Genomic DNA, 27886 nt, shown 5'->3' on the forward strand with positions numbered 1-27886 from the left:
AAATTAATTTTATTGAAGTAGAATTTATATACAATAAAATGTACCCATTTTAATTACAAATTGATGAATTAGGACAAATGTGTATGCTACCACAAGCATTCTATTTGACCAGCACTGTAGGATGATTCAAGATCCCTTACTGAGAATGGTGGTATCTTCATCAAGAGGGGATCTTGCATTTAAGCACTGATGATTCGTTTCACTGGGAGATTATTTATGATGGTTATTTTGTGTGATCGTATTTTCAACTAAGCACACATCTGGGTAGAAGTCTTCTATTGGTGAGGACTGTAAGTCAATTAAGTATTGTTTATTTGCCAAGTGTGCTTTTGTTCTCATAACCCTTGCCTGGAGTGCATCTCTGAGAGACTTAGGTTCTAAGCCTGGGTCTGCCACTGTGGACAGTGGACTTAGTTGAGGTTATAGGTTTTTTGTGTTTCTTCATGAGTAAAATGAGAGGGCTCAGTTTGATAACTTCTACCTCTGACATTCTAAATTTCTCATGATAATAAGAATGAATTGTTTGATTTGAATGTGACTGTCACAAATGTAAATGGAAAACTACTTTCTACCAGTGTTGCTTCTCTGCAGATGGATTGTACTAGTTAATGAACAGGATAGCATCTGAATGTCTTTGTAGCCTTGTTTCCTGGCCTTGCTGTCAATGTGGAATATATCTTGATTATACTGTTGGTGACCTTGAAGTTTGTTAGGTAAATTGCCTTCTAGATACATGTGTTTGTCTTGCATAAAGCTTTTTATAAAGGCTGCTTTTTATTGGTTCTTGTTAGAGAAAAGAAAACCTTATCTCTGCTGTTCAGGCCTGTAACCACTCCTAAAAGGCAAAGACAAAGAAGTGCATTGTTAACTGTTGTGCAGTGCTGGGTTGGCAGCTGTTTACCATGAATACCGAGGTTTAATTAACATAGGTACCCGTTACAGATACCTCTAGACCATTTTAAGGTAAAATGAAATTAATCACAGCATTTAATATTATAGACTGCTCATTTTAAGACAGCCTACATCTAGTTATTGATACATAATTTCTAACTGGGAAGGAATCTTCGCTGAGAAAGAGCACTTTAAATAGTGGTTATGTTCTCTGAATACAAAGGCCTATTTAACCCACAATACACCTAAAGTATGACACTAATAGAACTGTGGAACCTAATGTCCATTTTTCTGGATTTCTGTGGGGGAAGTACTGGTTTTTGGACTTAGAATGTTTGCTTTATAAACATATTTCGTCCTTCTAAGGTGTTCCAGACAGTATACTGGGCACTGGAAATACAGGGATAGATAAAATACAGTCCCTTTCCTCATGAATGCGTGCTGGGGGAAGACACACATAAGTTGATAATCATAAAATAGTAAGGTTTAAAAGAGAAATTGTAAAGTATATTCAGGGATTAGCTATGCATAAGGTACTGAGAGCACAGAAGCATACCTACCCAGTTGGGATGGGGCTCTCTTAGAGGACTCACACTGAGCTGAATCTGAAAGGATGAGGAGAAATTTATAAGAATGACTTGGGGGACGTGGGTGGGGAGAGCATTCCAGGCAGAGGGGACAGCATGAATAAGGGAATGCGGTAAGAAACTGTGAGCACTTTGATATTACTGGGACAAAGCAAAAAAGTAGTGAAAGAAGAGGAAGAAGAAAGAAGTAGGGACCAGATTACAGTGGATCTTAATTGTCACATTTAGAAGCATGGGTTTTTCCTGTGGTCAGTCAGAGCTGAGCTGGTCAGGTTTTTGCTTAAGAAACACTACTGAAGTTAAGAATCCGCCTGCCAATGCAGAGGACACGGGTTCGAGCCCTGGTCCGGGAAGATCCCACGTGCCACGAAGCAACTAAGCCCGTGCGCCACAACTGCTGAGCCTGCGCTCTAGAGCCCACAAGCCACAACTACTGAAGCCCCCTGCCTAGAGCCTGTGCTCTGCAACAAGAGAAGCCATCGCAGTGAGAAGCCCGCACACCGCAATGAAGAGTAGCCCCTGCTCGCCGCAACTAGAGAAAGCCGGCGCACAGCAATGAAGACCCAATGCAGCCAAAAAAGGAAAAAAAATAAATAAATAAAAAATAAAAAAGAAACACTACTGAGACAGGGATGTGGAGAATTGGTTTGAGGGTGCAGGGATAGCAACTTTCTCAGGCTGTTGTAATGAGCTGGTTGAGAAATGATGAAGGCCTGAATCAGGTCAGAGGTAATCAAGATAGAGAGGGGGGGAGATAGATAAATCTTTAAGAGGTAAGATAATCAGGCCTGAGGATTGGTTAGATTTTAGGAGTAAAGGACAGGTGTTCAGACTTCTGCTTTTGTTGATTGAGTGACTGAGAAGGGAATACTATCAGAAAGAGAGGCAGTGAAGATTCAGTTTGAACAAGTTGAATTTGAGATGATTGTGGAGATAGCCAGCATACAGTTGACATATCTCTAGATATATAGAAGTTTAGAGACCTAGAGGTATAGATTTTGGAGTCATTGGCATATGAGTGATTGTTGAAACCCTGGACTGAATTAAAATTAGGACTTTAAAAAAATCTATATTCAGAAGTGAGCTTGGCATATTTCATGGTAAGTGCTTACTCTGGTTTCTTACAATTTCTTTCAAAATTGAGAACTTGCCTACCAAAGGACGATGAATACTGACCAGTGGCAATTTTCATTCATTCATTTAATTGTTCATTCATTCAACAAATATTTTTTTTTAATTGACATCTGCTGATTGTTTTATTTAATTTTTCACTTTGAAGACAAGACCAAAATCAAAACCTCTGAACTTACACTTTTCAACCTGAAAGAATCAAAGAATATAGTTATAATTCTAAAGTAGCATCAATAAAGCAAGTGTTATTCTTATGAGTATTAATGGACTATACTGAAAGAAGGTAAAATATAATACTCTTATTTTGTGCTTACTTTGAAATGCTGCCACTGAACAGATGTTTATTCTGAAAGATGCTACTATGAAGTTTGCATACTCAAATACTGATAATGGTTATTCAAAAGTAAATTTATGGAATAACTAGAAAGTAGGCTGAATTGGAACCTGTGGATAGTTTTACGATATTAATTAGCAACATTTTTTTAAAGACATAGAAGGCTATTGTTTTAATACAAATTAGAAGTTTTAAAACCATCTCCCTTTAGTGCTTTCAGTTATCACATAAACCAAAGACCCAAATAATTTCAAATGATCACAGATACTATTTAGGCAAAAATTCTCATGTGTTAGTACTTTTAATGTTGTGCACATTGAATTATAGTAAAAAACGACAATAAAGATGCAGCCCCTCTATTTCCATGAACAGCACACTGCATTACAGTAAACCGAGTTTATATTCAACCATCAAATGTGGTTCTCCCATTAGTTCACTTTGTGACGGGTCATTAAGAATATCTTCAAATCCAGTAGTCTCATCATTACCCCTCAAGATATCCAATGAAAGGTTTGAGCTTGGAAGAAATGGAAGACGCTGAACCTGCTGCACTGCCTTGAATTCCATTTGTAGTTTTAGTGGAGCAAATAGACCCTGGATGTTTCTCATTGTGGAAAAGCTCATTTTATCTTGGTTGAGCTGGAAATTTTTTTCTGATAGTTCAAAAGGATGACTGGGCAAAAGTTCATTTTTCACACAAGAAAAACCTTTTTGAAGAAGATCATGACTTTCAAAAGGTCCACTTGCTGAAAGTTCAGTAACTGGAATACTGTCCTTTAGCTGAGATCCAAGTCCTCTGGCATTCACCTTCAACTCGCTCTGCGAACCCATTCAACAAATATTTATTAAACGCTGTATGCCTGGATTTCAGCAGATACATAAAGTGGTGATAGAAATATCTTCCCTGCCCTTTAGGAAGTTGCAGTCACAATAATCAGATTCTCTATATTTTTCAATCCTTTACTATCAATGAAGTTATTTTAAGGGGTAAAATTATGATAGACTGGTGCTACTTGCAAATGACTATTGTGCTTAAGAAAAAAAGCATGTCTCTCTTAGTTCTTTGTCCTGTTTGTTACAATACAGAATCTTATTTGTTCAAGGTGAACAATGCAGAACAGTGTAGAGAAAGGAACATAAACTAAAAATTTTCTCCTGGGAATGTACTTCTGTATCAAATGTGAGGAGAGTCATGCCACTTCTGTATTTAAAGAAAAGAATAGTTTGTAGCCATTAATATTAGGCTAGCGCTGTTCATTGTTCAGAAACTAGTCCAGTTGATATCTGATTGGTTTTTTCCTATTATTCAGGATTGTAGACAGTTGTGTTTGTTTTTCTGTCTTCTTTACTGGTGCTGATGAGAGTCATCTTGTGGGTTTCATATTTTTGTTCCAAATGTCCTGGTGTAGGAAGTGTAAAGCAAATGTAGTAGGATAATTGTATATCTTTAGGCTGTTCTATTTATGATGTGCCAATTAACTGAAATAAATTTAACCCTGTGAAAAAAATTGATTCTATAAAAGGAAAAAGCAAATCTAGAATACATGCAAAACATCATGAATGTACATTCAAGAATTAACTAAATTCTGCTAAAATACAGATATTTCAAGAATAATTTCTGAGTAACCATACTGTTTATCACATTAATTCCCTGACTTTTGCCTTTAAAATACAATTTAACTAAAATGAATCCTGCAGCCTTGATTTGTCTGTCCAATTTTATTGCTGATAACTTGAATATGAGACATCCAACTCCTGCCATTTCTACTGTTTCTATGGTAACTAAAGTGTGCAAACCCAGCAGTATCACTTTCTTTCACAGCTGGCATTTTGTGTTCACAGTAAGAAGAGGGGTTTTAGTAAAGCATAGTCTGTTAACTGGGATGTAACTAGGTCAGAACAATTTTGGTATCCTTTTTTCATTCTTTTAGGTTTGTATGTGTGGGTGTGGGTGTATGTGCATGAGCTGCAGTTTCCTTTGTTTTTTTAATAGCATATACCTTCACTTAATTAATCACTGTCAAAGTTAGTCTTTTGAAAATTCAGCATAATATCTGTAAACACAACTCAGTGTGGAATCTTGAGGGTTATATGGAGTTGTTCTGAGACTTGCCCCTAGCCCTGTAGGTCCTTGAGTATTTCCCTTAAGAAGAAAATCGATGTGAAAATGCTTCGAAAAGTTAAATGCATTTTATTTTTATTTATTTATTTTATTTTCCATTATGATTTATTACAGGATATTGAATATAGTTCCCTAAGTTAAATGTATTTTCATGGTGATCATGTTATTTATTTTGTTATTATTGTTATTTTGAAACATCAAGTATCTTATGACCATAACACATTCACTTGTCCTGAAGGGGACAGATAATCCCAGTTAAGAGGTGTACATTAAAAAATGATTCCCTCTGTGATTCTAGATTTTTACTTGACTACAGGAACCCTTCCCTATGGATACTGCCCAAGCTCTGGGTTCCTTTCTCAGACTGTACAAAAGAGCTCACAGTCGCTGCTCCCCTAAACCATGTCACCACTGCTGCTCTCATCTCAGGCCCTACACTTAGAGCTTCCATGGGCTTCAAGTAGATCACGTCAAAGGTATTCTCTACTGACTTCAGAACTAGCTAGGTCCTCTTTTCTCTCTCTCTCTCTCTCTATCCTCATTCCATTGTGGTGCTCATATTCATATTCTCTGTTTCCACATAGTGTGACTGCAGGAACTTCTAATAAGAGCTAACAGTGATCCAAGATGAACTTCCTGCTTTTCTCCCATTCAGCAGCTCATAATCTATTTTCATTTCTTATATGAAGCAATTTTTGTTCCCTTATATCATACTTTGTGCTTTTATCTTATATCTTTATTTTAAAAGGATTTAATTCCTAAATCCAAAATTTAGGAATTGTGAACAGTGTAACAAATGGTACATAAAATGGTTTATTTGATGATTTTACAATTTAAAAAATTGTTATATCCCAGAGATTCCCATTCTCAATAAGGCCTTGAAAAATGTACTCTAAATCTGCCTTTACCTTTTTTCCACTTATTTGGGTCTCATTTACTGTGTCTAGCTTCTGTAGATGCACAGAAATTATTTTTTCTGAGTCACCAATGACCTTCTAATTGTCCCAAAGTTGCCTCTTCTCAGCTTTCATTCTGTTGCACCTGAAGGCTACCTCTTCCTTTTTAAACTCTTAGCTTCTAGAACCCTATGCTGACTGTTTTCTTACCTTGGATGCTGTTTCACCAGTTCTTTCATTGGCTCTTTTTCTTCTACCCTTTATTCCTCTCAGCATTATTTTTTTCTTATATTTTTAAAATACCATTTATCTAATTGTAAACAATACCAAAATATACAAAATCAAACATTATGGAAATATATAATGTAGTAGAAAATGATAATCTCTCCAAACCCTGCTATCAGAGATTGGGCAGGCTATATATAAAATAAATTATGCAATTTGTAAAAATTATGGGTAAGATAGATAATATAACAAAACGATGCTAATTCTAGTCATGAAAAACCTAGTCTTTCCGAGTCCCCACGTCATTCTTTATGACCGGCACCCCTCCCTAACCTTTGCCCCACCCCTCCTCTGCTGCCCCTGGGCTAACTCCCCTCCTCTCACGTTGACTGCAGCCGCATTGACCTCCTTGCTCTTTCTCCAGTGAGCCAGCCTGCCAGCTCACCAAGGTTTTTCCTCACTGCTCCGAACACCATGATCTTGCTCTGCTGCAAATCTTGTGGCAGCCCTCATCAGCTCTCAGAGCACAGGCTTGACAGTGCTCAAGAACCCATCCAGTTCTGCTACCCAAATGACTTGTGCCAAAAGCAGAACCACTGGAAACAGCAAGCAGGCCCTACCTAGGGTTTCCTTCTCTTTAGAATCATCAGTGCCTTATCACTCTGTTCTCCCCGATGCCCACTGTTCTCCTTAGCGTGTCTCTGCTTTACCTGCCTCAAGCCTTTCAAGTTGCTCTTCCCTTGTTACTACACTTTCTTCAGGTCTTATCCCAGATGTTACCTTCTCAAAGAGGCATTATGTAAGTAATTTAAAATTATGCTTAAATAATGTTGAAAATAACACCCTGCCAACCCACTCCCAACAGTACCTATCCCCATTCCTTGCTTTATATATTATCTTACAAAGCATAACAGTCAAGAGCCTATCACTTAACTCAATAACTGGAATATTACCAATAGCTTGCTTCTATATATGTTTTTTCCCTCATCCTGTCCTCTTAACTCCTCCCAAGAGGTAACAGATATCCCGAATTTTGAACCTATTATTCACTCCTTTTAAAAAATAGGTTTATCACATTTGTACATATGCCTAAACAGAACATTTTTTAGCTTTGCTCGGTTTTAAGTTTTATGAAAATGGCATCCTGCTGTATATAGTCTTCTAAAACCTGCTTTTTTTTCTCTCAACATAATGCTTCCAAGATCTGAACATTTTTTACTTTTATTTGTAATTCAGTGATTTTCACTGCTGTTTTAAAATTCATTGTGTGACTCCACCACAATTAATTTCTCCATTTTCCTATTGGCTAGAAATTTGGGTTGCATCCCGATTTTTTTTTTTATTACAAACTGTGCTGCTATGAACATTCTTTGGTGTTTCTAAAAACGGAATTACTGAGTCAAAGGGTATGCAATTGTTCAGTTTTACAAGATGATGCCAAATTGTTTTCCAAAGAAGTTGTACCAATTTATTCTCCCACCAGCAGTGTATTGGAGTTCCCCTGACCTACTTCCTACTCAGCTGTTCTTAATTTTTAACCAATCTGCTAGGTGTAAAATGGTATCTCACTGTGATTTTAATTTGCATTTTCCCCATTATTGATGAGGTATAGCTTAGTGGTTAAACATTTTCTTCTTTTTGTTAAATCCCTGTTCGGACATTTTGTCCATTTTTCTGTTAGTTTGTTTTTCATATTGATTTGTAGGAGTTCTTTATTCTGGATACTAAACCTTTGTTACTGATAAGTGTTGCAAATACTTCTGCCTGTTTGTGCTTTGTCTTTTTATTTTCCTTATCTTTGATAACTGGAAGTTATTTTAATAGACAAATTTATCAGTCTTTTCTCTTATGGTTATTCTTTGTATCTTGTTTAAGAAATTCTTCCTCACCTCAGAAAGATATTCTTGAATTTTTTTTTTCCTCCAAAGTTTTAAAGTTTTGCTTTTCACATTTAATTCCTTAATCCTCCTGAAATTGTTGTTTATATGATATGAGGTGAGGATTCATTTTACTTATTTTTTTCCCGTTTGGATAACCTGTTGTGCCAGCACCATTTATTGATTAGTTCTTCCTTTCTCCACTGACCTGAAGTTCTCTCTCAGTATCGTGGTTCCATCTGGGTTCTCCATTCTCTCCCATTGATCAGTTTGTCTATCCCTGTACTAGAACTACACTGTTTAATCACTATAGCTTTAAAATAAATCTTGATATAATGTTTTGAGCCAGATTCCTCTCCTCATCCCCTACCCCTAACACTTTGTGAATATCTTGGCTATTCTTAGCTCTCTGCTCTTTCACATACATTTTAAAATCAGCTTTTCAAGTTCCACAAGGAAACTCTGATGGAATTTTGATTGAAATTGCATTGAATATACAGATAAGTACTGGGAGAATTGATGTCTTTACTATATTGAGTCTTCTTATCTATTAACATGAGCTCTTAATTTATTTAGAGCTTCTTAATATCATTTAAAACAAGGTTTCAAGGTGTTCTGTATAAAAATCTTGTAAATCTTTTGATATATTTATTCCTAGGCACCTTATAGTTTTTTGTTGTTGTTGCTATAGAAATGCTGCCTTTGAAAAATTATATTTCCTAGCGTTTTTTTTTCTGATATACAGAAATACAGTTGGCTTGTTCATATTGTTCAAGTAGCCAGATGTTCTAAACTCTCTTACTTTTGCTAATAATTTGCCTGTAAATACTTTTTTCTATGTAGAAAATTATATTATCGGAAAATAACAGTAGTTTTATTTCTACCTGTCTAATGCATATGTCTTTAATTATTGTTTTATATACTAGACTTATAGTACAGTGTTGATTTTAGAAGCGTTAATAGTGGGTATTCTTACATTATTCCTGATTTTAAAGGGAATGATTTCAATGTTTCTTTCTTAGTTTTTGATACATACCCATTATCAGGTTAAGGAAGTTTTTTCTAGTCTAACTTGCTTAGAGTTTTTATCATGACTGGGTGTTAAATTTTATGAGCTGCTTTTTCAGCCTCTATCAAGATAATTAAATTATTTTTCTTTTTTAATCTGACACTGTGGTGATGGACTTATATAGATTTTCTTTTTTTTTTTTTTTTTTAATTTTATTTATTTATTTTTGGCTGTGTTGGGTCTTCGTTTCTGTGCTAGGGCTTTCTCTAGTTGTGGCAAGCGGGGGCCACTCTTCATCGCGGTGCACGGGCCTCTCATTATCGCAGCCTCTCTTGTTGCGGAGCACAGGCTCCAGACGCGCAGGCTCAGTAATTGTGGCTCACGGGCCTAGTCGCTCCGCGGCATGTGGGATCTTCCCAGACCAGGGCCTGAACCCGTGTCCCCTGCATTGGCAGGCAGATTCTCAACCACTGCGCCACCAGGGAAGCCCTAGATTTTCTTATATTAAGCCATCCTGGCATTCCTTTTTCTGGACTTGGCTTATTACTATTTTGTTTAATATTTTTGAGTGGAGTTGGCCTGAAGTTTTTCTTATACTTTGCTTGGTTTTGCTATCAAGGTTATACTGGCTTTCTAGAATGTGTTGGGAGTATTCCCTCTTCTATTCTCTGAAAATGTTTGAATCGGATTGAAACAATCTTCACTGAAAATTTGGAGAACTTGCCTCTGTGATCATCTGTTTTCTTGATAGCAAGATTTTTTTTTTTAACATCTTTATTGGAATATAACTGCTTTACAATGGTATGTTAGTTTCTGCTTTATAACAGAGTGAATCAGCTATACATATACATATATCCCCATATCTCCTCTCTCTTGCGTCTCCCTCCCCCCTCCCTATCCCACCCCTCTAGGTGGTCACAAAGCACTGAGCTGATCTCCCTGTGCTATGCGGCTGCTTCCCACTAGCTATCTGTTTTACATTTGGTAGTATATATAAGTCCATACCACTCTCTCACTTTGTCCCAGCTTACCCTTTGGTAGCAAGATTTTTAAGTACAGTTTTAATTTATTTACTACTTCTTGGTTTCTTAAGGTTTTCTAATTCATTTTGAGTCAATTTGTAGGTTACAGTTTCTTGAATTTGCCTATTTTGTATATATTTTTAAATTAATAGATACAGTTTTTTAATAGGGTTCTTTTATCTTTCTAACCTCCACTGAATCTATAGTTATGTTCCTTTTTTTAATTTGTAATATCGTCTATTTGCACCTTCTCTCCTTTTGATGTAGTTGTCCTAAAGGCTTCATAAATCCTTTCTTGTTCATAAATTCCTGCCCTTAACCTTTATCTTTATACTTCTACTTTCTTTTGTTTTAGTCTGTTGAATTTTGTTTTGTTTTGTTTTAACTTCTTAACTTAGGCACATAATTATTTTCAGCCTTTCTTCCTAACATAAATATTTAAGGCTATACATTTCCCTTGTAAGTTCCACAGGTTTTGATAGGTCGTACTTTAATTATTCCACTTCTGAGTATTTTAAATTTCTTCATACTTTCTCCTTTTACCTTTGAATAATTTAGAGGTATTTTTACATTTCCAAATATATGGAGTTTTAGATTTATACTTTTGTAATTGACTTTTTTTTTTTTTTTTGGCTGCATTGGGTCTTCATTGCTGTGCGTGGGCTTTCTCTAGTTGTGACGAGTGTGGGCTTTTCATTGAGGTGGCTTCTCTTGTTGCGGAGCATGGGCTTTAGGCATGCGAGCTTCAGTAGTTGCAGCACGTGGGCTTAGTAGTTGCGGCACACGGGCTTCAGTAGTTGCAGAGCGTGGGCTCAGTAGTTGTGGCGCACAAGCTTAGTTGCTCCACGGCAAGTGGGATCTTCCTGGACCAGGGCTCGAACCTGTGTCCCCTGCATTGGCAGGCTGATTCTTAACCACTGCACCACCAGGGAAGTCCTTGTAATTGACTTTTAACTTAATTTCATTGTGGTCAGAGAACATAGTCTGTTTGATAACAATTCCTTGAAACTTCTTGAGACCTGCTAGTACACTAACAACATTTGTAAACGTTCCATGTATGCTTGAAAAAAAAATGTGTATTCTCTAATTATTGGGTAAAAAGTTGTGTATATGCCTGTTAGATCAACTTTGTTAATTGTGTCCTTTGGATGGTCTATATCTTACTAATCTTTTGTCTGCTTGACATATCAATTATTGAGAAAAGTTTGTTATCCTTGGTCTTTTCCCTCCCTGAAATTATATCAAATACATATATATTTCAAGTACATAATGAGTTTTAGGAGTGTTCTCTCTTCCTGGTGAATTGATCTTGTATCATTACATGGTGACCATCTCTACTCCTAATAATGCTTTTGTCTTAAAAGCTATTTTGTCTGACATTGCTATAGTTGATTCTTTTAGCAGTTTGCCTGCTCTATCTTTTAATAGCCTTTTACTTTCAGCTTTTATGGTCCTTCCACTTAGATGGATCTCTTGTAAATAGTATGTGAATGGATTAAAGTATGCTTTTAGCAGGAAAATGTATTGTTTTAGTCCTTAGGCCTAAGTTAGGAAGTTTTTCCTACAGAGAGGGTTTCCTTTTGCTTCTTCTGGTTTACTTTAGTCCCCATGGGAGTCTTGACTGATTGTCAGGTAACAGGCTCAGTTTCTTCACCTTGCTGGTGGTCCAGGGTTCAGTGTCCCCAGTGAAGTGTGTTACTGGCATCTGCTCCCAGGTCCATCCTGCCTTTCCTTCCTTCTCCAGCCCTTATTTGGGGGTGTGGCCGGGGTTGTTGTAGATATCCCTTATCTCAGTGGTTCCCTAGACTTTTTGGCACCAGGGACCAGTTTCTTGGAAGACAGTTTTTCCACAGATTGGGGTGGGGAGGATGGTTCAGGCGGTAATGTGAGCGATGGGGATTGATGGGGAGCGATGGGGAGCGGCAGATAAAGCTTTGCTCACTTGCCTGCCGCTCACCTCCTGCTGTGCAGCCGGACTGGTACTGGTCTGCGGCCCGGGGGTTGGGGACCCCTGCCTTATCTCTTGTGAGACCAAGGATCCTTCAAGGAATGTTTCTTAGGCAGCATATATATTGTTGTTCTGTAATGGCAGGGTCTCCTAGAGCACCTATTCAACCATAATACCAGATGCGGAAATCTCTTTGTGTTCTCCTTATTTAATTGTTTTCCACAGTACTTACCAATACTGATGTACTATACATTTGTTATTTATTGCCCTTCTCTTCCCACTAGAATGTAAGCTCCATGAGGTCAAGGATCTTGCCTGGTTTTGTTTACTACTGTATCTCTAGCATCTAAATCACTGCTAGATACTCAATCAATATTTGTTGAATGAGTGACTGTGGAGGGTAGTGAAGGCGGTGCAAAAAAAGCAATACCAAATCTTGAACTTTTACCTTGAAATGCTCTTATGTGTTGCTCCATGACCATTGTCACAAGTTAGGGACCCCTTACTTTTCCCTTGACTATTGTAGCCCACTTCCAGCTGGTCTCTGTCTCTGCTTTGTGGTCCATCTTTCCTTCTCAGTTCATCCTTCACAGTGCTACCAGAGTTTTTTCCTAAATATAGATCTGATTATCTCACTGTCTTGTCTCGGCTTAGCCTATAGCGTAAATTGTAGTTTCTTTAATGTGACGTTTAATTTCCAACATAGTTCCTAGCCTTATTTCTATACTGAACATTCTATGCTCTAGTCATAATCAAAATACTTGTAGGCTCTCCCCGTCTGTCATGTCCATGGGTTTTCTTTGTGACCAGGCTCTTACTTTTAGGATTCTCTAAGCCTGAAAAGTCATTCTTCTGTTTATGCTTATCAAAATCTTAGTCATTCTTAAATTCATCTAAAGTCACCTCCTTCCTAAAGACTATCCTGATACTCACTGGGAAGAATGATCTATTCCTGGCAATTTATTTTGCTGTTTTGGTACTTTCTGTAATCTGCCTTGTACTCTAAAAAGTATTCTGTCTGTCTTTCCCTACTAGATATTAAGCTCCTTGAAGTCAAGGGCTTCATGTTTTATTTCTCTTTGTTTCCTGAAAGTCTGCAGGACAGTGTTTTATACATAATGGATCTTTGATAAATAGTTGTTAAACTTGAATTTTGAAGGTTTGTTTTTTTGTCTGATTTTATTTTTCTCTTTCTGCTACAGTAAACTAATCTTGTCTCATGTCTTCAATTATCACACTCCAGTGACAATAACTTTCAAATCTAAATCTTTGTGTTTCCCTGGTGGCACAGTGGTTAAGAATCCGCCTGCCGGGCTTCCCTGGTGGCGCAGTAGTTGAGAGTCTGCCTGCCAATGTAGGGGACACGGGTTCGAGTCCTGGTCTGGGAGGATCCCACATGCCACGGAGCAACTGGGCCCGTGAGTCACAATTACTGAGCCTGCGCATCTGGAGCCTGTGCTCTGCAACGGGAGAGGCCACGATGGTGAGAGGCCCGCGCACCGCGATGAAGAGTGGCCCCCGCTTGCCGCAACTAGGGAAGGCCCTCACACAGAAACGAAGACCCAACACAGCCATAAATAAATAAATAAATAAAAAAAAAAAAAAAAAAAAAGAATCCACCTGCCAATGCAGGGGACACAGGTTTGAGCCCTGGTCCAGGAAGATCCCACATGCTATGGAGCAACTAAGCCCATGTGCCACAACTACTGATCCTGCGCTCTAGAGCCCACGAGCCACAACTACTGAGCCCGCGTGCTGCAACTACTGAAGCTCATGCACCTAGAGCCCATGCTCCGCAACAAGAGAAGCCACCACAATGAGAAGCCCGCTCACTGCAACGAAGAGTAGCCCCCGCACCGCAACTAGAGAATGCCCACATGCAGCAGTGAAGATCCAACACAGCCAAAAATAAATAAATAAAATATAAATTTATTTTTAAAAAAATCTAAATCTTCCTATTTCCACTCCCCTGGCTAGTACAACTAGGCCTCTCACATCACTCAAACTCAATGTGCCATCTCTTTCTCTTTGTTATTCCCCCTCCCAAATCAGTACCTCTCATAAATTTTCTATCACAAGGGCATCATTCTTCCAGTCCCATAAACTCAAAACGTTAATGAAACCTTTATCACCCTTTGTCTTAATTTTCTGCCTTCAACTATTCACAAAGTCCTGTTAATTCCTCCTTTAAAATGTTCCTCAGCTCCATAACTCCCTCTTCATTTCAGCTGAGAAGTCCTTGGATGAAGTACTTATCACCTCACACCCAGTTCTGATACCTCCGTCTTTCCTGTAATCTCACTGCCTGTAATACGTATAAAGGTCCGATTACTTCACCTGGCAATTAAGACTCTGCAGGGTCTAGGTTCATTCTACCACCTCCAACATGAGTCCTCTGCCTTCTGTCAAGTCAGACTTATTACTCTCTCCTAAGCTTACTTCATTCATAGCCCTTACCTTTCTTCTGCTCTGCCATTCTAGCTTCTGTTCATTTTTCAGGATCTGGATAATGGACATTGCCGCTGCCCCACCTCCAGTGAACATTTCCCTTAACGATGGAAACTCTTGTTAATCAGTTCCTTCTTTGAACTTTTTTTTCTTTAATGCTTATTGTTTTCATTGAAACTTTAAAAAGAGCTGGAAAATTGGAAGAGATCTTAAAAGTAATCTAGTTTAACCTCTAACCCAAGATCTCAGTCCTCTCCATAACTCATAATTAGCATTAGCTTCTAGAATTATACAAAACTTCTGATATTTCTTTCTACTTATGTAGTGAGCATCTGGAGGTTAGGAACTTGGTTTACTGTGCTTTTATTTTTCCTCTTAATTCTTAGTATGGTTAGTATGGTTCTTTCTCCCTAGAAGACACTAAAAATATATTCATTGATTAAATAAATGAATCATAAATTTTTCTCTCCAAAGAGTTTACAGAGGAGACTTACTTGCCCAAAAGCGTGTATCTTCACAGTTTTTCTGTTTCCAAATGTCTACAAAAAAGGATGACTTAAAAGACGCGGGATACATTTGCAGCCTACTCTTTTCTTTATATAGCTCTGTATTAGCCTTGGTTTTTATTTTCCTACATCTTGAGATTATATTTGGAATTTCTCACTTTTGCATGAACTATGGCTGAAAATGTGTATGAATTTTAATGGAGTCTGCTGAATGTTGACCATGTTTTCCTATAGTAGCTTAGAAATATTTAGCAAGGAATATTCCACTTGATTCATTTAAATGAAGGTAGTTATATTGTGGCTGGAAATTTTATGTAAAAATTTTCAACCACAAAAGCCCTTTATTGTGGGCAGCAATAGGACAGCTTATAATTTGTGCAGGTTTAAGAATTATTATTACTCATTACTTTTGTGGGGTAAATAGAAATGACAGCTTTAATTCCTTTGTGATTTTTTGGTATGATATGATTTTGAAAATAAGATGTTTCTATAGCAAGGATGTTTTTGGAAAGTTAGTGCTAACTTCAAGTATGTCAAATGCTTTAACTATATAGAGGGTACTTGATATTCAATTATAGTTTTGATGAAAATCCAAAAGTGATATTTTCATATTATAAGAACTTTTTTCCATTTTAGAGCATGTCAAAAGAATAAATATAGTAATTTGAATGCTCTATTTTTATTTCTAGAAACCAGCAAATATCCTAGTAATGGGAGAAGGTCCTGAGAGGGGGAGAGTCAAAATAGGTAGGTAATTATTTCTAAAATAATTTACTAAGAAATTGAAGTGACTGCAAAGATGTTTTCCCTTTTTAATACTCTTATTTAAGTAGTTAATTTAAAAATTAATTCCTCATAATATTTGTAGAAAAGATGTTGGGAAATGTAGATAGATAGTTTGTAAAATCCCTCAGATTTATTCCCAAAATAAGGCTCTATAATTCTAAGCTGAAGCAAGCAAAAACTTCATTCCCATACAATACCCCGAGCATGTGTTTATGCTACTATTACTGTCCTGCACAGTCACCCTAAACATAATCTCTGAATCTTACTTTTGTCTCAGCTTTACCAAATGTTGTTTCCCGGAATACATCCCTCCCACCCTGACCTAGTACATACAGATCTTCACAGATACCTCCCCCCGCCCTCCCCTCCCTCCACCACATGTCCTGTGCCAGGTACTAACATACCTTTTCCAAATGAATGTATATGTTTATAGACTCTCTTGCTTGCCAGTCTTAGATTAAGGCACTGGCAGAAGTCTTGTCTCTGTATTAAAAATTTCTTTGCAACTTGAAAGTTCTGAAAGAAATTGGCATCATTTATACCTATGACATATTTGGGGAGAAAATGAGCTAAGAAATGCTTTGTTCTAATTTCTTATAATAGAACTTAACATTTATTGAATGTCCAATGCTTTTTAGAAAGATCTTAAAGTAAATTTTGTTTCATCAACCTGCTTTCTTTGCTGTTAGAATATATCATGCTCGAAGTGATGCGGAATTGTGCTAACTTGACGTACTACAAATTCATTCTGTTCTGCTTCAACCAAGCGTGCCCTGCTGCTTGGTTTTCTAGTTCTTCAATTAATTCACTAGCCCAGTTCCTGAAGAAGCTGTTCTAAACCAACTTTTCTTTCTTTAAACCTCTACTCTGAGTTTACTGAGATTGAGTCATAAAAAAATTCTGTTGATGTTAAGAACCAGGTGGCTGCTTTCCTTCCCTTTCCACTTTCCTTCCTCCTCCCTCCTCCCTCCCATCCCCTTTCTACCACTCCTCACTTTTCTGTTTCACTCTCACACTTTTACTTGGAGGCATTTATTGAGTACCTAGTTTTTGCTAGACCCTCATGAAAGGGAAATAAAGGATAGTCCTTCTATGGGGGATACTAAGATAGATACTTTCAAACGTTATCTCATTTGCTTTACACAACCACCCTCTATGGTAGATACTGCAGATAAGGAAAGCTGGATTTAGAGAGACTGTAGCTTACTCAGCCTTTCAAAGGAAGAACTTGAATTCCAAGTCTGGGGTCTCTTTCCCTTCAAACACTGCTACCTAGTGATATCGGAGTTATCTGGTATGACCTCACTGACCACTTTTTGTCAGCACAGCTCTGCCTTTCAAACAGTCTCAGAGAGAGAGTGACTCTTTCTCCTAAGTCCTATCTGATGTCCTTCCTAGCTTCTAAGTATCTCCTGCTGTACTTGAGCCCTTCCTATTACAGTATCTCCATTCTCCCCTACTCAAGTTTCTCCTCTTCACCTTTAAACATTCATAATCCTCACCCCAATTTTTTTTTTAACATCTTTATTGGAGTATAATTGCTTTACATTGTTGTGTTAGTTTCTGCTGTATAACACAGTGAATCAGCTATATGTATACATATATCCCCATATCCCCTCCCTCTTGCATCTCCCTCCCACCCTCCCTATCCCACCCCTCTAGGTGGTCACAAAGCACCGAGCTGATCTCCCTGTGCTATGCAGCTGCTTCCCACTAGCTACCTATTTTATATTTGGTAGTGTGTGTGTGTCAGTGCTACTCTCTCACTTCGTCCCAGCTTACCCTTCCCCCTCCCCGTGTCCTCAAGTCCATTCTCTACGTCTGTGTCTTTATTCCTGTCCTGCCCCTAGGTTCTTCAGAACCTTTTTTTTTTTTTTTAGATTCTATATATATATGTTAGCATACAGTATTTGTTTTTCTCTTTCTGACTTACTTCACTCTGTATGACGGTCTCTAGGTCCATCCACTTCACTACAAATAACTCAATCTCGTTTCTTTTTATGGCTGAGTGATATTCCATCGTATATATGTGCCATATCTTCTTTATCCATTCATCTGTCGATGGACACTTAGGTTGCTTCCATGTCCTGGCTATTGTAAATAGAGCTGCAGTGAACATTGTGGTACATGACTCTTTGTATTATGGTTTTCTCAGGGTATATGCCCAGTAGTGGGATTGCTGGGTCGTATGGTAGTTCTATTTTTAGTTTTTTAAGGAACCTCCATACTGTTCTCCGTAGTCCTCACCCCAGTTTAACATAAATTTTCTCATATCCATTTTGTTTTCTTTACCATTTGTTCAGTTTTTCCCCTTGTTCCTCCACTTCTAAAATACATGATGTTTACGCATTGGTTTCAGTTACCCTAATTTGTTATTATCTGACGTCTTAATTCCGCCCCTCTATTGAAACTGCTCTCTAAAAGGCCATCTATGATCTCTGTCTTACCAAATCTAGTGGCCTGTGTTTAGTTGTTGTTTTCCTTTATTGTCTTGTTATTTGTTCTTCTGGCTAGTCTGGCCTTGTGACCGTCTTTTCCTTTGGTCTATATGACATCATGTAATTCTATCTACTACTTTTGCTGTTACTTCTGTATTTTATTCATTTTTGCCTCTTATTCCTATTATCCTTTTGTTTCAAGACAGCCTAGGCACTGGCTTGGGACATGGCCTCCCTCTACAATTACTTTTTTAGGGAATTGATAAGTTGTGGCCTCAAAAGCTTGGGTTCTATGAAAATGATTCTAAGATCTGGATCTCAAATCCTATTCTCTCACCCTAGATGAAATGTTTATCTCTATTTGGATGTTCTGCTGGCAACCTATATTGTATTAATTCCAAACCAAATTCATCATCATCATCTTATACTCTCCCATGCTGTACCAGTCATCACATTTATCCCAGTCACCAAACTTAATGTCTTCTTACTCTCCCAAATAGTCCTACTACTCCTCAACATAAACTCTGTATTCTAGCCAGGCCAGTTAATTGCCTTATTGTTAAGAGTTTTAGGATTATAATTCTATCCAAGATTAGAGATAAAATCAGGGTTAAAAGTAAGCAATAATTGGTATTAAAGGTCTAGTGAACAATTAATCTAGTTGATTAAATTGTTTTTAAATTTTGTTTTAATAGCACATTATTTTTTTAAAAAATCAGTAATGCTCTGATGTCTATGCTTCACACTTTATAACAGTTCTTTTTTGACTGAAAGGGAAAGTATAGTCAAGTGGAAAACATACTGTACCCTTCCCTGTATCTGAGGCTTCCCCTCCCCAGCAACCTGAAGACTTTCAGGCCTTACCTAAAATGCTCATCGCCGCCTTTACTGTTCACAATGATCCATCCTTCAGAATCCAGCTCAAGTTCCACTTGCGATTTAGTCCACTCCTACAAATGTTTATCACACATTGTTCCAGGTAAAACTGTGAAGGAGACATAACCTCTTCCCTCAAGGGACTTCAAGTCTAGTAGAAACCAGCAGCAACTCTCCTTTAGTCTTACAGTACTTATCCTTTTTATTTTTATCTACTCCCATGTATTTTGTCATCTCACCTTCATGTAAGCTCCTTGGCAGTAGACATTGCCTTCTGCTGCTTTTCTATCATTTGATACTGTCTAATTAGCACCCACATCAGAATTTTACTACCCCTGTCTGTTGAATTGAACAATTTCACTCATATCTAACTGTAGGAAAATAGGTGTTAGGAATGTTTAGGCTAATTACCTTTTGTCTAAATTAGTAATTATTTGAAAAATGGTTTGAAACTCCTTTAAAGTTCATACAATAGATGGGAATTGTTTTTAAGAATATCTATTGTTTCGTTTGGCCTTGATTTCATTTTTCAGTGAATAGATGTGGCTTATATAAAACTAAGAAGGTGGAGAATAAGGGGAGAAATACTGGCTTTAGCCTTTACTTAAAAATAGCATGCTTTTCAATGTATGAAAGAGTATTCCATCATATTACTTTGCCATCAGCAACAATCAGCATCTACTAAATATATAGAGCAGTGCTTTGAGGTAGGTGTAATATTGGTAGAATAGTTTTGAATATTTGCATTTGCTATAGGGAAATTTGCTTAAGAAAGTGTAGGTATCAGCATAGGCATCCTTGAGTAGCTTTATTTTTTAAGATCTGGGTCCTCCAAAGCATTCTCAGAAAGTCTTGTAAATTATTCAAACTCTAAAGAAACAAAACCCTTGTAAATTAAAAATTTAATGTATATCATAGCATATTGGTTTTAGATTAAATGATACTTTGTAGTTGAAACTTTAGTGTACTATTTGTGCATTGTATAGTATACTAGCGACCCTTAACAATCAAAATATACTGTGTATATTATATATTTCATATTGTAGAGGTTTATCATTTTTGTGATTTTTGCCTTTGTGACATGCAGTTATCATATGTATAATCTATTGGATATCAGTTCCATGGTTAAGAATGTAGCTGCTAAATTGTAACATGCTTTTTGTTTGTACTGGCATTTTCATTTCCTATCCCTGTGACTCTGGGCAAGTCATTGAACTGCTTTGGGCCTTAGATTCTTCATCACAGAAGTGTGGCAGGGGCAGTACTTATTAAACCAGCATTCTTATGAGGATTAGACGAAGTGATTTATGATGTATGTGAAAATCATTTGTAAACTCCGAAGTGCTTTATAGGTATAAGGTATTTATTCTTTAGGAAATCTTAAGAAAATTAGTCACCAACACCTTATTATAGTAATAGTCTTTTTACTACTTTTGTGTACCTCTAATATTTTAGTTAGCTTTGGTACAGACCTTTGTTAAATGCTGAATTATAACATTCTCTCTTATGTGTTCTATATATGTTCTTGGAAACATGTATGTGATGTGCTGGTAACTGTACAACAACTGGCTCTCTGGGGGAATAACCCCCAATTTGTAGCATTTGCTGTTTTCCATGATGTAAATACTCCCACCATAGCCAATTTCAAGCCACAAACATGACATTACTGAACACTGAGTTCAAAAGATGTGTATAAATCGGCTCTGCTGGGTCCATAAGAGCCAACCAACTCTAGCACACACTGAACTAAGATATAGTCAGTTTTTTTTCGATATATAGGCATACAGAAGTCATAATTAATCATGGAAACTTTTAGACTATTTTCTATTTTAAAAATATTTAAGAATATTATTCTGTCTCTGAAAGCCAGGAATCTGAAGTAGGACCTGGATTTTAATTCTGACTCTGTAGTTACTAGTTCTATGACCTTGGACAAGTCAGAATATCTCTAAGCCTCAGTTTCTTCATCAGTAAAATAGGCACAATAATAGTATCTACCTCAGAAGGGGAGATCTGGTGCCTGGTACAGACCACTGGTTGAAAAGGGAGGAAAAAGGATTGCTTTATAAGGTTAGTGGCTATTGTCATCAACCTTGCATGGTTATAATAGCTTGCCAACCTGATTTCTTATTTTATTTTTTAGCTGACATGGGTTTTGCCAGATTATTCAATTCTCCTCTAAAGCCACTAGCAGATTTGGATCCAGTAGTTGTGACTTTTTGGTATCGGGCTCCAGAACTTTTGCTTGGTGCAAGGCATTATACAAAGGCCATTGGTAAGTTAGTCTAAAATGATTTACTTATAATTGGTAAGTATTGCATTATCATATCATTATCATATGATATTGCATTATCATAAATACTAAATGGTATAATAATAAAGCTGCTTTGTTAAAACCACTTTAAATTTCTTTGTAAAAGTCCTGTTGTTGTTTATATTCCCAGATTTTATATTCTGGTAGATTTGGATTTTTAACTATATAGAATATGATTCCTTTAAAAAAAGAAATCATTTTCTTTCAGAGGATAGAAGTATCTGATCTTGTTGAGTTGCTATAGAAACGATAACATGCAAATGTTATTTTTTACTTACTATCGATCAGAAGAACTGGAGAGAGGTTTAGACTTGTTTCCTTCACAAAAAGAAAAACAGAAAAACGGGAGTAGTGTAGTTATTGGAGAGAGCCCCTTCTATTTGGGGAAAAGTTAGTCAGTCAGTCCTTTCCTAAGCAAGAAACAATATGACTAATCTTTCTCTCTTGCCATTACAGTTTTCAGAATGGCAGTTTCTCCATTAAGGTAGGAAATAGAGCCTGGGTAGATTAGCTGTGCTCAGCATCTTGCCATCTCACCAAGTGAAAGAACTGAGTAAGAAAACCTGTTACAAACATACTCCGTAAAATTTTAAGTCTCCTTCAGAACAGAGGCATCAGAGATTTTGCTACCTGTCATTACAGTGTCCTCAGAGGTCCCAGCTGCTAATTGAGGGAGTCAGGAAGAGAGAGCTGTCCTCAGACCTAGATATTGCTTTAAAGGAGGTAAAAAGAGAGGGTAGGGAGGGAGTAAATAGTACCATTAATGTGAAGGGCTAGTTCTGTAAGGTACTTAAATTTGCTAAGTGTGTTTCTTTAAATTTTCCTTTTCTTGAATTTTCTGTTTACTTGTATTAGACTAATATCTGTTTTGACTACATTTAGGTGCTTTTGTTGAGTTCTATTTGATAAAGGCACTTAAGCTATAAAATTATTAAAAATAGACAAGTAAGCTCAATCCTTTTTCTGTTAAGCTTATGAAAAACCTCCTGGCAGCCAAAGAACTATAAATGAAGTTCTCACGTTTGAAAAGATTAGACTCATAATTAACCTATTATTCATGGGTAAAAAGGGAAACAAAAATTAAAATATAGTAATGTCCTCATTCGTCAGGAGGTCTGATTTCTGCAAAACTCAGATACCCAGAACACATTTATACTTTCTTTGTCTAGGGATTGAGACACTAGCACAGTGTGGAATATTATAATTCTTCATAAATACTGCTAAAGGATTTTGTTAAATTAGTGAAAAAGGCTATGAGTAGCCACAGCACTGTGAGGAAAACCAGTTTGTGTTTGATAGTAGAGGAGTGTGAGACTGAACTTAGACCTGTCCCCTGGCAGTTGAGCTTACAGTAATAAGGCCCCTTACCAGAGGCTGCCACTCTGTCTGCCAAGGACAGTGGCAGCTGTCTTTGAATGAAGGAGAACTACAAAAAGCAAATGGAAGAGATGGAGCGGTCCTTAGAATGAGGAGTGAAAATCAGACCCTGACTCTATTTACATTCCAGTGAATGACTTTTACTGAGGGGCTATATTTTTGAGACATTTAGAATTATGTTTGCTTTTTCTGTTATTAGGTCTCTCTATTGAGAACAGTAAAATCTAGACAATCTCAGAAGGCACCAGAGGATAGGAAGAAACCAAATGTAAGCCAGAGAGAAGGGGAGTGTCAGTTGGAAGCAACAGGTGGTGCCTTAGAACAGGACTGATGGTGAGATAACCCAGGGCATAGGGTGGGAGTACAGGGTGTGATAACAGCAGACACCCATGTGCATTGGGCTCTTACCAAGCACTATGCAGTCTATGTCTAGAAGGGAGAGTTCCAGTAAGAAAAGGCAGGTTCAGCCAAAAACCTTGTTAAACTAAATAATGCCCCACCAAAATCTGTCTCACTCTCAGAGATTCTTAGCAAACCCATGGTAGTGAGGCCTGTGTTTAACATGTGCCACTGGTGATTCTGTTGTATGTGGTCCCCACACTTTGAGAAGCATAGTTTTATGAATATTTTCTGATTAACTGTTCTACTGTTGGAATAAAAAATAGATGTGTTTTTTTGGAAATAAAGGTAATTGGGTATGAATTGGAAACCAACTATATTTCTTATTTCCTCAGGGTAAAGAGAACTGAAATTGAATTTTAACCAGCTTGCGACTTACTTACTCAGTAAAAATAAGATTTACGAATTAAAGATAAAAACATAATTGCTAATTTCTAATTTTAGTCAAGTCCCAATTACTTATTCTGGATAGAAGTTAAGAAAAAACCTAAGACATAGAAAAAGAGTAATCCCTACATTAGTTATCTTTAGGCTTGAAATGTATTCATAGCAGACGTATTAAATACACACATTCACTCATTCTTCTTTTTTATAAATAAGTTTATTTATTTATTTATTTATTTATTTTTGGCTGTGTTGGGTCTTTGTTGTTGCGCGCGGGCTTTCTCTAGTTGTGGCGAGGGGGGGGCTACTCTTCGTTGCGGTGCGCGGGCTTCTGATTGCGGTGGCTTGTTGTGGAGCACGGGCTCTAGGTGCATGAGCTTCAGTATTTATGGCACGTGGGCTCCGTAGTTGTGGCTCACGGGCTCCAGAGCGCAGGCTCAGTAGTTGTGGTGCAGGGGCTTAGTTGCTCTGCGGCATGTGGGATCTTCCTGGACCAGGGATCGAACCCGTGTCCCCTGCAGTGGCAGGTGGATTCTTAACCACCGTGCCACCAGGGAAGTCCTGTGTGTTCTTTTTAAAAAAAATACTTATTAAACAGCATTTATTTAAGTGGGCGAGTATGAACATACATCTCACAAAAATTAATTCACATGTACATTTGGCAAAACATTGTGAATATAACATTATACTCAGAATCTAAATTAAAACTATATTATAGTCTTTCAATGTATAAAATCCAAATAGAATAATCCATAACTGGTTATTTGAAATAGTTAATAAAACTTTGAAAGATGCCTAATTTTATCTTGGCACGTTGGAGAGTTGGGGCACCATCTAAGTGAATATGTTCGGATCACATCTTTCTCTACTGGTGTCGTGCAATGTCTATATATACTTGTATTTATCAGCTTCTAGAGCTTACTGTTTGTTGACAAAACTGAATTTGGTGTATTTCAGACAAAAGTTGAGTTTTTCCAGATCATCTTGTGTGATCTGTACTGTCTGTCTAGACTGACAACTCAGAAATTCTGCTCTGTCATTATGCATCTGATTGCTTTAAAGAAATGTATCACCATACCTGACGATGATATTATTTCAGTCTATCAGATCTTGAGTATTATGCCTTGTAGTAGGTTATCAGTTGACTCCTTTGGCAATTGAATTATTAATAGTGGTTTGAAAGGCTTTTGCCTAAATGTAAAGTAAATTCATTGCTTGCTAAATTGAGTTTCCCAAGCTTATCTTGATCAGGAAATTTACAAGAAAATGTATTTTATTTGGCTTTCAATATGTTATGTGATGATACAGCTATTTCATGTGATATAGATGTTTTCTTAATATACTTATTGTATTTTGTGTATTGCTTCACTGAAAAGTTTTTAAAAATTTTTTTATTTTGGGGATTCTTTATAAAAGTTATACTTGATATACGATGTTATATTAGTTTAAGATGTACAACATAGTGATTTGATATTTTTATACATTATAAAATAATCACAATAAGTCCAGTTACCATCTGTCACCATACAAACTTGTTACAGTATATTGACTGTATTCCCTATGTGTACATTACATCCCTCTGACTTTTTTATAGCTGGAAGTTTGTACCTCTTAATCCCTTTTACCTATTTCGTCCATACCCCTACCCCAAAAAGTATTTTTATATGTAGGCTGTGATTATACCCAGAAATTATAACCAAAGAAATATAATAAATGTGTGCAAAAACTTGTTTTTCTTCCTTTATAGACATATGGGCAATAGGTTGCATATTTGCTGAATTGTTGACTTCAGAACCTATTTTTCACTGTCGTCAGGAAGATATAAAAACAAGCAATCCCTTTCATCATGATCAACTAGATCGGATATTTAGTGTCATGGGGTTTCCTGCAGGTAATTTATTTATTTATTTCAAAATAATGAGTCATAGTTCAAAAACATTCTTTTTGAAAAGCATATTTTAAGTATTTTTAATGTATATTTTTAAGCTAAAATAACTAGATTTTTGATAAGTAACACATTATTTCCTATAACAACATTCAATATTTTTTTGTAAGATAAAGACTGGGAAGATATTAGAAAGATGCCAGAATACCCCACACTTCAAAAAGACTTTAGAAGAACAACGTAAGTAATTCCATATTACATATAAGTAATATTCAATGGGAATATTTAAATTAATCCTTTTCTAAAAAGATAGAGATTATTTAAACCAGAAACTTAGATTTTAGTGTATTAATTATGTTTATGATTTAAAGAAGATATTCCAGATGTTAACATATATTCCAGGCTTAGGCTGTAGTATTTAAAAACTTTTAAGAATTTAAGGGTCAGTGGATAGTTTAAATGTCTCTTCTGTTTTAGCTTTATAAAGGCTCAGTTCAAGGCCACAACTATGATTGTGTCTTTATCTAAGTAATGACTGGTGACTGAAACGCTGGGCTAGGCAACCAGGAAGGGTGGCAGGAGGAAGAACACATGGCCTGGGATTTGTGTAAAACAAACTGGTGGGGACATGTATGCTGAGTAGAAGTGAGAGGAGTTTGTTATAAATGTGCACACCTAGAGGAAAAGATGGAAGAGGTTCTCTCTTGGGCAACTTAACAGAAAAATTTCAGGACAGGATGGCTTGTAGGAACAAAAGCAGACATCATAAAGAGGAGCAGAGAATGGCACTAATCATTTTGGGCCTCTCTTTTACACAGTCCTTGGTAGGGTCCTTGCCTCTTTTCATCCCTTAAAGAGAGCACTGACATTGCTCAAGGGTCTGAATTGGGCTCTCTTCTCACTCTAGACATTTCCCCAGGCAGTCTCTGTGATTTTGATGGCCACAATGTACCATCAGTCATGCTGATAGCTCCCAATTTATACATCCTACTCAGATCTCTTTCCCAAGTTTCAGACCCATTTATCTAATTGCCTTATGGAATCCCAACTTGAATGTCCCATAAATACTTCAAAATACATGTCCAAAACTGAACTCATCATCTGTCCTCCTAAACCTCTCCTCCCACTATATTTCTTATCTTAGGAAATGGCTCCATGATTCATCTGATTGTTCAAGCCAAAGACCTGAGACATATCCCTGATCCTTCTTCTATCTCACTGTCTTCCATTTTACCCCCCAGTGTCTAAACAATTAGCAAATCTAGTAAATTCTTTGTTCTAAATATCCTTTGGATCTTTGTATTTCTCTCCGTCTACCCTGCCACTGTTGTAGGCCAGACCACCACTGTCTCTCGCCTGGAATCCTGCAGCGGCCTCCTAAGTGATTTCTGCCTTCAGTCTTCATTCCACCTCACTGTGTGTACTGCAGTCATTGCCAGAAGCACATTTGAGCATGTCAGTCTTCAAGTTGCTCTTAATTCACCATTGCTCTCAATTTCTTAATATGGCTTACAGAGCCTTGGCTTCTACATCACCAAGTTCATCTCCTAAACCTCTGTCCACTTTGTACTCTATAGCCTAGACATCATGAATTTCTTTAAGAGCCTCAAAACCCCTAAGTTTTCTTTGACCTCTGGATTTTTACACATGCTGTTCCTTCAGTCTGGGATGTACCTTCCTCCCACCCATTTCATCAGATTAACTCCTTTATTTTTCCCTTCTGTCCTGACGAGATTTCCCCTTGACCTTCTAGTCTGAGTTAGGTGCTTCCCCTCTGTACTCCCATAGCATATCCTGTGCTGCTTCTCTTGGCACTGATCACTTTGCTCTGCAGTTGGCTTTTGAACAAGTTACCGTCTTTCCCTCTAGAATATGGATGGTGCCTGTTTTATACACCATTATAGGTATCCCCAGGGCCTGGTACATTAGTGCAGTCTCATTAGTTACTTGTCAAATGGGTATTAACTGAAAGTGGTTCAAGTAATTGACGATACACTAGTAATATAAAAGATAGAGAAAATTAATGAAGGCACTTAACATTTTATCTTAGTATTTAAAGGCGAAAGGAAGAATTTTACATAAAATCATAGTATTTACAATAACCAGAAATAAAAGGAGAGAAATTTAAAAAGATAAATGAAATTCAGTTAGAAAGGTAATAGGAAAAGTTCAGAGATAAGAGCCCATACTTCCTAAGCAGACAATTTTATCCACGTAAAATCAGGCTACTAATGCGTAAGACAAGAAGGAATTTATTAAAAATTAGCTAAATCTAATACAATACATACATGTCACTAAAGTATAATAAAGAAAAAAATTCCAGAAAATGTTATTTCAAATGACATAAAAAGTAAACGAATAATAACTTGTTTTCATTATATTAGATAAAAAGAACCAAAAAAATTACTCTTAAAGTGAACTGTGAAGGATA

The 27886-nt window shown here is 36.9% G+C and overlaps 2 protein-coding genes across 12 annotated transcripts in view; one reads left to right on the top strand and one right to left on the bottom strand.

Annotated features, from left to right (window-relative positions):
- The window catches only part of CDK19 (cyclin dependent kinase 19), a 180468-nt gene that overhangs the window by 140906 nt on the left and 11676 nt on the right, over positions 1 to 27886 (top strand). For all 11 annotated transcript variants that reach the window (XR_009506184.1, XR_009506185.1, XM_059941416.1 and 8 more), the window contains 4 exons: positions 15686 to 15743; positions 21240 to 21371; positions 25318 to 25461; positions 25626 to 25695. Coding sequence is in view for 9 of the 11 variants with exons in the window: in XM_059941416.1 (XP_059797399.1) it covers positions 15686 to 15743; positions 21240 to 21371; positions 25318 to 25461; positions 25626 to 25695 (404 nt within the window). In the remaining 2 variants the exon portion in view is untranslated. The remainder of the gene's footprint in view (positions 1 to 15685; positions 15744 to 21239; positions 21372 to 25317; positions 25462 to 25625; positions 25696 to 27886) is intronic.
- LOC132376321 (proteasome maturation protein-like) lies at positions 3292 to 3774 on the bottom strand. The gene has a single exon (XM_059941995.1). It carries the CDS (start codon positions 3772 to 3774, stop codon positions 3325 to 3327), a length of 450 nt encoding a protein of 149 aa, XP_059797978.1. The 3' UTR covers positions 3292 to 3324.

Source organism: Balaenoptera ricei, chromosome 12, assembly GCF_028023285.1.
Source record: "Balaenoptera ricei isolate mBalRic1 chromosome 12, mBalRic1.hap2, whole genome shotgun sequence".
Lineage (NCBI taxonomy): Eukaryota > Metazoa > Chordata > Mammalia > Artiodactyla > Balaenopteridae > Balaenoptera > Balaenoptera ricei.

Coding starts and splice junctions, on each gene's coding strand:
- LOC132376321 (XM_059941995.1), bottom strand. CDS start 3,774: ATGGGTTCGCAGAGCGAGTTGAAGGTGAATGCCAGAGGACTTGGATCT.